Source organism: Agelaius phoeniceus (assembly GCF_051311805.1).
Source record: "Agelaius phoeniceus isolate bAgePho1 chromosome W unlocalized genomic scaffold, bAgePho1.hap1 SUPER_W_unloc_2, whole genome shotgun sequence".
NCBI lineage: Eukaryota > Metazoa > Chordata > Aves > Passeriformes > Icteridae > Agelaius > Agelaius phoeniceus.
This window is the reverse complement of record NW_027509867.1, coordinates 7,211,774-7,223,096: the sequence shown is the minus strand read 5'-3', so window position 1 is coordinate 7,223,096 and position 11,323 is coordinate 7,211,774. Positions and strand designations below refer to the sequence as shown.

At 52.0% G+C, this 11,323-nt stretch overlaps 1 protein-coding gene across 1 annotated transcript; it reads left to right on the top strand.

The window, feature by feature from the left end:
* Positions 1–6,712: 6,712 nt before the first annotated feature.
* LOC143692687 (olfactory receptor 14J1-like) lies at positions 6,713–7,300 on the top strand. Its single transcript, XM_077172931.1, has one exon. The coding sequence runs from the start codon at positions 6,713–6,715 to the stop codon at positions 7,298–7,300; it is 588 nt and encodes a 195-aa protein (XP_077029046.1).
* Positions 7,301–11,323: the final 4,023 nt, after the last annotated feature.

The following is an 11,323-nucleotide window of genomic DNA, read 5'->3' as shown; positions in this document are numbered from 1 at the left end:
GGGGGTGAATTGAGCAAATTCTGGCTTATTGCTGCTATTTGATTGTGTGTTGTTATTTTGATTGTGTTTTGATTTTGATGTGTTTGTGTGAGCTGATTGGTGAGGTGAATGTGGGTGAATGCTAAGGTGCTGTATGCTGTGTGTTGAGAGGAGGTGAACACTTTATCCCTTGAAAAAGAGATACCCCTCCCCAGTGATTCTGTGTGTGGACTTTTTAGTTGCAGGGGATGGTATTCCCTTTAGCACCTGGTGGTTGGGTTTAACTGGTCCCTGCCAATGTTTTGGGTTTGGGTTTCACCAATGCCCTGCCTCTGGAACTTGAGAGGCAAGGGTCGGATGCTGTAACACGGTGTCTTTGTGGTCCCTTTTTGCGGGGTTTGTGAAGCTGTAATGCCTTTATTTTCTTGGGTTTATTTGGTGTGGTTTGGGGTTTTGATGGTTAGTGTGTATTTTTAGTACAATACTGCCATACTGCCACCTTGTGTCAAAAGTTATAATGGAAAAAACCTGGTAATTTTTGCTTTGTGCAGCTGTGATTGTTGGCTATAGCTGCGTGTTGTTGGATGTCTTGTGGTGGCAGTTGAAGCTTGAGCCCGGGTTGAAATGGTTCAGCCGTTTAGGCCACCCCTTTTAGGATGGCTTTAGCTTGAACCGGTGTTTGTGGGTTGTTAGAGCTGTAACAGGGACAGCTTGTTCTATGAGAATAGTGGGGTGAGTTGACTCCTGGGATTTGAGCTATGGAAAGGGTTGCCAAGAACTATCAGAGTGATCTGATAGGCACTGCTAAATGATTAAAATATATGATGAAACAACACAACCCAGATTGGACTGACATTCAATTCCTGTTGGATGCTTTAACAGAGATGGAAAAGCAGTTAATTTTGAAAATTAACAGGAACTTCGTGGAAGACACTTGTAGACCAGCTGAGCTTGATGCTAAGGAATTTTTCCCCCTTTGAGATCCATGATGGGATCGAACTAAACCAGAAGATTTGGCCAAACTGGAGGATTATCAGAAGATTATAATAAAGGGAATGGAAAGGTCAATCCCTAAAACCATAAACTGGGCTGCCCTATATGCAGTGAGACAAGGCCCTTCTGAAAGTCCTGAATTTTTAGACCACTTGTCGGAGGCAATGCATCATCATGCATCTTTAGATCCTGATTCCCGGGATGGGATACAACAGTTAGTAAATTTGGCTTTGGGAAACAGGAGACATTAGGTGTAAGGTGTAGAAGATTTGGGAGCCTATGGGGTGAAATTTAGAAGCCTTATTGGAAGAGGCATGGAGGGGTTTTAGCAGTTGAGAGGAAGGATACAAACAAGGGATGAGAAAATTAGTAGCAGTAGAAAGAGAAGAGGAAAAAGGGAGATGGCATATTCAAATGACTTCCACAGGAGGTCATCAGCAGTGGAATTATAGGGCATGGATGGATGGCTGGTCCAAAAAGAGAATGAAGCTCATGTTTCTGCAAGTCAAGGCATTTTCAGAGATGGCACCACAGAAATGGACTGTGGGATCTTGGCTCCGAAATGGTCATTAGTATGGTTGATGCATTCAGTCTTTAAGCTGTTACAGTGCAACAAGGTCACTGAACTATTATCTTTGTTATATGCATGTAACAGTGTCTAAAGTTGGACCCTTGGCTGAAACATCAATCCTGACATAAGTTTAGACAAAAAGTCCCCGTAATCAGTGGGACAGAAGAGGAAGAACTCCTTAAAATAGGAGCCAAGATAGATAACAAAGGGAAGTGGAGATTAGCAGATGGGAGGCAAATGCTGAATAAACCCCTTGCCAAGAAAATGCTAGAAGGCATACATGAAACAACACACTGGGGTACACAAGCGCTAAGTGGTCAATTTCTGAAGGATTTGGGATGCAAAGGAATTTTCAGAATAGCTAAGAAGTAACTGAACAGTGTGTGATATGTCAACAAGTGAATAAGAAAATCATGAGGCAAACACCCAGGGGAGGGCGAGAACTGGCCTTAAGGCCCTTCCAAAACATCCAAGTAGACTTTACTGAGCTTCCCCAGGTACAATGGTGGAAGTTTTTGCCAGTGATAGTAGATCACTTGACTCATTGGGTAGAGGTGGTACCCACTGTGAAAGCCAATGCCAATATTGTGAGTAAAACACTTCTAGAATCAATCATTCCCCCATATGGGATGGCAAACAGGATTGATTCAGACTGGGGAACTCATTTCACATCAAAGATATTGCAGAAAGTTGTTCAGGCCCTGGGAGTAAAATGGGAATTACACACTCCATGGCATCCACAGAGTTCTGGTCATGTAGAGAGAATGAATCAAACTCTTAAAAGAGCTCTAGTTAAGCTAATGAGTGAAACCCAAATGTCATGGATAAAATGTGTCCCTTTGGCCTTATCAAGAATTAGAACCCAACCCCAGTCAGATCTGGGGCTGTCACCCTATGAAATGATGTTTGGGTTTCCCTTCCTGACCTCACCCCAGAAGGCTGCCACCTATGAGGAAGGGGAAGCCAATGCCAAGAAATAAGTGATGTCTATAGCACAAACCTTAGAGGGGCTAAGACATAAAGGGGCAGTTCCTCAAACTACCACCCTGGATTTCAGAATCCATAATATTAACATAATATTAATCCTGGGGATTGGGTGATGATTAAGCCATGGAGAGATCAGCCTCTAACTCCCCAGTGGGAAGGTCCCTTTCAGGCACTGCTCACCACCGAATCGGCCGTGCGAGCTGCAGAGCGGGGATGGACTCATGGCAACAGAGTCAAAGGCCCAGGAGAAGAACCCAAAGAGTGGACTGTAACATCCAGGCTGGGTGAAACAAGATTGACTCTCAAGCAGAGACTGAAAGACAACCAGTAAAACACCAAGACACCCAAAAAGTAGAGTCAAGCTTGCACCAACCAGCTCGGGAACTGTCTTCCTGTTTTCATGGGTGAGAATTACCAGCATCTGTTGAAGAGAAGTACACAAGGGACTGTAAAAGGTAATGGGACAGCTTCTTCAAGAAAATAAGACAAAGGAAGGAGGGCAAGGCTGGGTTGGCCCCTTTGTTTGCTACCAAGAAGGCTCCATAGCCCTGCTGTGGGTAGCAACCCCATAGGCATGGTAAGGTAGGGACAAAAGGCCATTCTAGACCTCTGTAATTCCTCAGTTGTCTTTTAATACAACAGGGACTGGAGGGCAGGACCGAGTTGGCCTCTGGACTCACCCCTAAGATACACCAACTATGGGTAGCAGCCACACAGGCACGGTAGATGGGAGTCAAAGCCACACTGGACCTCTGGGATGCCCTTTTGCCCATTCCAAATAAGTTTGTCTAAAGAAAACCTGACATTTTTTTTTCTCCTGTTCCCACTGTTCTTGCCCCCATCAACAGATGCTGGTATGACTCATTCAAAAGAGAGAGAAAATTTTTCACTCAATTGTTTGAACAAAATTACTTAGAGAAAAAGAATAGGGGGTTTGTTATAGATGAGTAATCCTAGGGTTGACTCTCACAATTAAGGGGTGAATATAACATATATGTTAAGAGAAGTTTTGTAGATGTATAGTTATCCTTCCCCTCCCCCTTGCATTGCTATCACAGGATGGCCTCAGTAGTTGGGGCATTTGGGAGGGTTGGCTTGTTCCTATGGCAGCACCTGACCTCCAATCAAGGTGTGAGACAGTGATCTCCACCACTGGACAGTGAAGAAGGAGTCGATTGACAAGACTTTGGGAGGGGCTGGAGGTGTAAAAGACAGAACATCCATTTTGTAGATGAGCATGTGGTGACTGAATCCCTTGCTCCTGGTGCTGTATTCTTTTCTTTATTCAGTCTTCTGTTGTATTTTGATAAGGTCTTAATAAACCATTTAAATTTTTGAAAGTAATAATAATTTCTCACATGGAGGTGGGGAATGTGAGGCAAAGTTGTCCACATTGGGTCAGCTCCCAAGGTACAACTTCTCTGACCTGCCAGACCTCCTTAGGAGAGACCCTGGCTCAATATCAATCACTGAATGCTCCAATCAGCTCCTGTCTAAAGAGAACAGTAATAAAATACACTCTTTAAATAGGATTACATATTTCTTAGAAGCACTTTGAAATATTTCTCCATAACAGTAAAAGGAAATATTCCCAATGAACTGAACTAGACCAGAGGGAAATCAAGGCAGAGCCATGGTTTGTCAGGACTTGCTTGATCCTAATGAGCCCTGTGGTGCATTTGGAGCTGAGCCCTTGAACCTCAGGGCCTGAGAGGAGATTGCACAAATTTCCAGGAGTCAAAGTCAGAGAAAAATCCTAAAGTGTCTCAAAGCATGAATGGGTCTCAGTGAGGTCCATCCCCAACATAGGCTCATCATGGACTCTTTGGAGGAGACAATTGGAGGACAGGATGGCACAAAAACCTCTCAGAGACTCAGGGTGGGAAGGAAATTCAAAACTACCTTAAAAAATTTGAGAAGCTCAAAGCATTACTGAGCACCACTGAGAGTCAGTACAAAGCTCTCAAGGGACTCATTAAAGCAGATAATTGGGGCCATGATTGCACAAACCTCTCACAGAATTTGTATCAAAAGGGAAACACCAAGTACCTTAAAACCACTGGAGTACCCTGAAGTATTAATGAGCCCCACTGAGTGTTGTTACTGACAAAGCCTCTCCAGGGACTAATTACAGCAGATAATTGGAGGCCATGATTGCACAAACCTCTCAGAGACTCCAAGGCAAAAGCCAAAGCCAAAGTCCTTTGCAAAACCTGCAGTCCCTGCAGGGAGCATGAAGGAGCCCCCAGGGCCATTGCTGAGCAAGGCTCCCCAGGGACTCCTTGCAGCAGATCCTTGAGGCCACTGGGATGTGGGCTAGGGGGGGATGCTGAGGGCAGCACAAGGGGCTGACAGTGCCCAGCCTGGCTGGGGCTGGGCCAGGAGGCCCCAGGGCCTCAGGACAAGGTGTCTCCTCCCAGCCCTTGCTGGCACAGACCCTGCTGTGCCCCAGGGCACCAAGACTTGGCTTCTCTTTGTCCCCACCTGTCATCACTGCCTGCACTTCTCTGCCCTGCCTGGGGCCTGGGGACACTTGCTCAGTCGTGTCCCTCTCTGGGACCCATTAAAAGTCCAAGAAAGTTTGGAGTTGGATTCTGCCTTGGAGTTCTGCAGAGGTTTCTTCAGCTCCCTCTCAGGGACTGATGTTCAGGGCCTGAGCACAAAGCCCCAGAGGCTCATTAAAGTCCTTGTGCTGTGTCTGTGCTGCTGAGCTGGGCTGGGCTCCTGGCACAGAGGCAGCTCCTGGTGACCAAGAAGAGCTTCAAAAGCACATTTCTCTGGATGAGCAGCTCTTGTGCCAGCCCAGCAGGGCTGGGGCACTGCCTGCAGCCAGCCCAGGCACAGCCCAGAGGCACAGAGAGCTTCAATCAGTCAGGGCTGGGAAGGGGCTGAGAAGTGCCTGGGGCACAACCACTGCCAGCCCTTGGCACAGGAACCTCTGGCTGCAGGACAATGCAGCTGCAGCTCCTGGAGCCATCTCCTCAAGCTGGAACATGCCAATGCCTGCAGAGCCTGTGAGTCCATTCTCTGCTTGTCTCTTGTGCAGAGCAGCCAGGGGTGCCCAGGGCTGTCCTGCAGAGCAGGGTCCTGCAGCCCAGGGCGCTGTGCTGGGGCAGGGACTCTGCTGCCTGCCAGGGACAGCTCTCAGCCAGCCCTGGCAGCTGCTCCCAGCGCTGGGGACAAGATCTGGGGGGAAGGAGACAGCTGGTGAGGCTTTGGAGTGTTCTCCTTGTGTGGGGAGGATGCTGCATTGTTCAGGACTGCTCCCAGCATGGCATTAAACTGCAGAACATTTCCAAGTAGATTATACAGGCAACACAATAAGGCAGGGGCTACATAAATGGCAAAAATCTGCTTTTTTAATCTACTGGTCTGTGTTGCCTGGATGGGAAATTCCACACAGATATTCATCTCTAGGTTCAGGTTGAGAAAACTAAAAATCCATCCGATGTTACTAAACCAGGCAGTGACAGAGATCAGCACAGGGCCCTTCAGAGGCAGCATCAGTGTTGCTTTTCCAGCCTCCTCAGGGTTGCTCTGTCATTGCCATCAGAGCCTGCAGAGCCAGAGCTGCCCCTGGGCAGTGCCTGAGCTGGGAGGGCTCTGCAGGGCAGAGCTGAGCCCCCAGGGCTGGGCTGGGCTCTGGCAGCACTGGCAGGGCCCAGCCCTGGGCACAGGGAAGCAGCTGCTGGCAGGGACAGCTCCAGGCAGCAGAGCCCTGGGCAGGCAGTGGGGGGGAAGTGCCCCCAGGCTGTGCTGGGATATTTCAAGTCCTCTCCAAACCCAACTATTCCATGATTACATTTTCTTACAGATCCCCATGCCAATGCACAGCCAATGTCCAACAGCAGCTGCATCAGGCACTTCCTGCTGCTGGCATTGGCAGACACGCGGCAGCTGCAGCTCCTGCACTTCTGCCTCTTGCTGGGCATCTCCCTGGCTGCCCTCCTGGGCAACGGCCTCATCATCAGCGCCGTAGCCTGCGGCCACCACCTGCACACGCCCATGTTCTTCTTCCTGCTCAACCTGGCCCTCGCTGACCTGGGCTCCATCTGCACCACTGTCCCCAAAGCCATGCACAATTCCCTCTGGGACACCAGCAACATCTCCTACAAAGGATGTGCTGCTCAGCTCTTTTTCTTTGTGTTCTTCATGTCAGCAGAATTTTCCCTCCTGACCGTGATGTGCTACGACCGCTACGTGTCCATCTGCAAACCCCTGCACTACGGGACCCTCCTGGGCAGCAGAGCTTGTGCCCACATGGCAGCAGCTGCCTGGGCCAGTGGCCTTTTCTATTCACTCCTGCACACGGCCAATACATTTTCCCTGCCCCTGTGCCATGGCAATGCCCTGGGCCAGTTCTTCTGTGAAATCCCACAGATTCTCAAGCTCTCCTGCTCACACTCAAACCTCAGGGAACTCGGGCTTCTTGCTGTTAGTGTGTGTTTAGCACTTGGCTGTTTTGTATTCATTGTTTTCTCCTATGTGCAGATCTTCAGGGCTGTGCTGAGGATCCCCTCTGAGCAGGGGCGGCACAAAGCCTTTTCCACCTGCCTCCCTCACCTGGCTGTGGTCTCTCTGTTCATCAGCACTGCAGTGTTTTCCCACCTGAAGCCCCCCTCCATGTCCTCTCCATCCCTGGATCTGGCCCTGTCAGTTCTGTACTCGGTGGTGCCTCCAGCCCTGAACCCCCTCATCTACAGCCTGAGGAACCAGGAGCTCAAGGCTGCAGTGTGGAGACTGATGACTGGATGCGTTCAGGGACCGTAAACTGCTGCTCAATTTCTCCAAATCACTTGTAATAAAAGTCATCTTTGATACGTCTTGATGATTTCATTTTGGGGGTGGCTTTTCGTTGTTTTACTTTTTTTCATATTGTCCACAAATATATGTCAGTGTTTGTGCCACTTCTCATTTTGTTTCTCTCCACTTTCCCTGCAGCTACAGACTGTGTCAATGAGGGGCTCCGCTCTCGGTGGCTTTAAAGGAACTAAAGGATGTCCCAGCAGAGTTTTCTGCAGAGATGCCCTTTTGTTGCCTTCTCTGGAGCTGCAGCAGCAATGTCTGTGTGCAGAGCTGGGGCAGATCAGTGCTGGCCCAGCAGCTGTGCCCAGCAGCAGCAGCAGCAGCAGCACTTGGTGTTGCCAGTGCTGCTGCCGTGGCCCTGCCCCGCTGCCCTGGTGGCCCTGGTGTTGCTGCAGGGCCTGAGTGCTCTTGGGGCCGGGCACAGCCCTGGGGGTGGCAGTGCCGGGGCTGCAGCAGGGACAGGCCATGGGCACTGCTGGGGCAGCGCTGACGCCTCAGGCCAGGCCCTGGGGGCTCCAGGCTCCTTGCCCAGGCTCTCTCAAGAACACGGCCAGGCCAATGCTCAGCACAGAAACCCCCGTCAGCAGCCCCAGGCTGGCCGTGGGCAGGCTGGGGGCAAACAGCATGGCTGGGGCTCTGCAAGGGCCCTGGGGCAGATGGGAAGGAGCAGCAGAGCAGGGGCTGATCCATGCCCAGTGTGCTGCACAGCCCAGGGCAGCGTCCCAGAGCGTCCTCATGCAGCTGCCAACAACATCCCCCCTCTGCAGCCCTGGCCTCTCCCCCAGCTCACACAGGTGCCCCATCCTTGCAGGCACAGACACGGCAGCACTGCCTCAGCAGCCCCTGTTTGCATTGCACACAGCAGGGCCAGCTACCCCATGCTGTTGCTGTGGGGACATGAACCTGAGGGAGCACAAATGCCATCAGCCCCTGGGGCCAGCAAGGCCTGGGGGACACCAGGGAAACCCCTCAGCTTTGTCCTGGCCTCTGCACTCAGCCAGAAAGTTTGTTCCCATCAGCTGGGAGTTTCCTGTGCCACTGCAGACGCTGTTGCTCAGAGCCAGGGCTGCCTGGCAGCCACCCCCAAACTGCCCTGAGCATTTCCTTGGCTTCACCTTTGCTTTCTTTACTCTTCCTGGCAAAAATTTCTTCCTCTTCCCACCCCTGCTCCCTCCCCTGCAATCAGCCCATCTCTTCCCTGCTCCTGCTGGCCACAACATTCCTGATCCAGGCCAGCAGCCATTGACCTTCTTGGCCACCTGGGCACACTGCTGCCTCATGTCCAGCCTGCTGTCCATCAGTCCCTGTAGGTCCCTTTCTGCCTGGCTGCTCTCCAGCCACTCTGTCCCCAGCCTGTAGTGCTGCAGGGGTTGTTGTGGCCAAAGTGCAGGACCTGGCACTGGGACTTTTTAAAGCTCACCTTGTTGGATTTGGGCCCTGGATCCAGCCTGTCCAGGGTCCTGTGCAGAGCCCTCCTACCCTCCAGCACATCCACACTACCAGACAACTTGGTGTCATCACAGTTCCATGAGGCCCCAGAGTGTCCCAATGGTCTCCATGGTTCCATGAGGCCTCCCAGTGTAACAATGTCCCTTTGATTCCCTGGGATCCCTTAGTGTCACAAAGTCCCTTGGATCCTTGGGCCCTGCAGTGTCACAATGGATCCTTGGTTCCATGAGGTCTGGCAGGGCAGCAATGCTTTTCTTTGTTCCACAGTGTCACAATGGCCTCTGGTCCTAAGAGCCACCATGGTGTCAAACATGTTTCCTTCGTTCCAGGAGTCCCTGAGGAGCAGCCTTGGCCCCTTGGGTCCATGGGGCCCTGCAGTGTCACAATGGCCCCATCATGACATCAGGTCCTCTTCTGTCACAATGCTCTGCATGGTTCCACAAGGCCCTGCAGGGTCACAGTGGCCTCTGTGGTTCCACCAGGACCCAGACTGTCACAATGGACTCCTTGCTTCCATCCAGCCCCACAGTGTCACCATGGCCCCTTGGCTCTGTGCTGCCATGTCGTACACAGTGTCACCATGGTCCTCTTAGTGCCACCAGGCCCTGCAGTGTCACAATCATCAGAGAATCAACCAGGCTGGAAATGACCTTGGAGAGCATTAAGTCCAACCTGGGACCCAACACCACCTTGTCACCCAGACCATGGCACTGAGTGCCACATCCAGTCTTTCCTTAAACACTTCCAGGGATGGTGACTCACCCACCTCCCTGGGAAGCCCATTCCAATGCCCAATCACCCTTTATGTGAGGAATATTTCCTAATGTCCAGTCTAAACTTCTCCTGGTGCACCTTAAGGCTGTGTCCTCTTGTCCTGTAACTGTTCCCTGGAAGAAGAGTCCAAACCCCACCTGGCTGCACCCTCCTGTCAGGGAGTTGTAGAGAGTGATGAGGTCTCCCCTGAGCCTCCTCTTCTCCGGGATAAACAACCCCAGCTTCCTCAGCCACTCCTCACAGGACTTGTGCTCCAGACCCCTCCCCAGCCTTGTTGCCCTTCTCTGGACACGCTCCAGCCCCTCCATGTCCTTCCTAAACTGGGGGGCCCCAGAACTGGACACAGCACTCGAGGAGCTGCCCAAGCAGTGCTGAGCACAGGGCAAGAATCACTACCCTGTCCCTGCGGGCCGCACCATTCCTGATCCATAGGAGTGCCAGGGGTTGGATGAGGGAAATGGTGGAGAGTGGGTGGGGACAAAGTGTTATTGATTGTCAGCCATGAAGGGTCTTGATTTTTATATCTCTTCACACAGCATTAGAAGGTGCTGGGGGTCAATATCAATTGGACATTGATTATACTAAACCCCAAACAGGAAAAGAATACTGGATAAAACAGTTCTCTTCCTTTTTTTTTTCAATACAGATTCACATTAAAAAAAATTCTGAAATTTGTCTAATTAACCAAAGAAGAATTGAAAACTTTGATTATTCCTCAGGGCTGTTCTTGTTCAGGTGTTTTAAACAAATATTTATGAGCCTTTTTCACTGAATTCCTCAACTGAAAAGCTAAAGAAAGAAGCCTCTGGAGTAGTAAAACTCATCATCAACTCCAAGTGGCTGAGGATCCATCCCCATCAGAGCAGCAATGAACAGAAATGGGCACAGCTTTGTGGCTGCCCCAGCTTTGGGATAGGCCCTGGGCCTGGAGCAGGAGCAGCTCTTGAGGGCCCCAAGGCCGGGGCTCTTGTGCTGCCCTGGGCAGATGGGATGGCAGCAGGGGCTGCAGAGCTCTCAGCACCTCAGCCCCAGGGGAGCAGGGTAGCCAGGGAGCCTCCTTTGGCCTTGGCCAAGCACCTTCCCCCATGGCTGGGGCTGAGTCCTGTGGCAGCTGCAGCTGCTGCTGTGGCCTTGGCAGGGGCTGAGGCCGTGGGGCCAGTGCCCAGAGCAGCCTGGGCTGAGCAGAGCTGTGGGGCCAGAGCCGGCTGGGCTGGGCTGGGCTCAGAGAGGCCCTTGGTGCTGCCCAGAGCTCAGGGCAGCTGGCAGAGCTTGCAGGGAGCTGGGCTGGGCTCCGAGAGCCTGGCCCAGAAACCATCAGTGTCCATCTCAGCCTGGCTGAGTGTGCAGGGGCAGGACTCAGGCCAGGCCTTGTTGGGCAGGGCCAGCGCCTGTGCAAGGCATTGCAAACAGGCAAGTGGCCCAGAGAGGAGGCTGCTCTGTGCCCTTGGTGGCATAGACAGAGCAGGGAGGGGCCCAGGACATTTGTCAGCGCCAGCCTCTGTGCCCATGCGTTGGCAGCCCTGGTTGCTGAGCCCAGCTTTGGCCTGGGCTGAGTTTGGCTGTGGCCCAGCTCCATCCTCCTGCGGGGCTCAGGGCCTGTTCCCGGCCATGGCCAGCCCTGGCTGCCTCTCTGCTGGCCCCGAGGCCAGCAGAGCCCGGGGCAGGGCTGTCTGTGCAGCCCCACAGGTGCCACGGGCTCTGCAGGAGCTGGCAGAGGCTGCCCAGCAGGGAGGCCATGGGGCACAGAGCCCCAAGGCTGCTGTG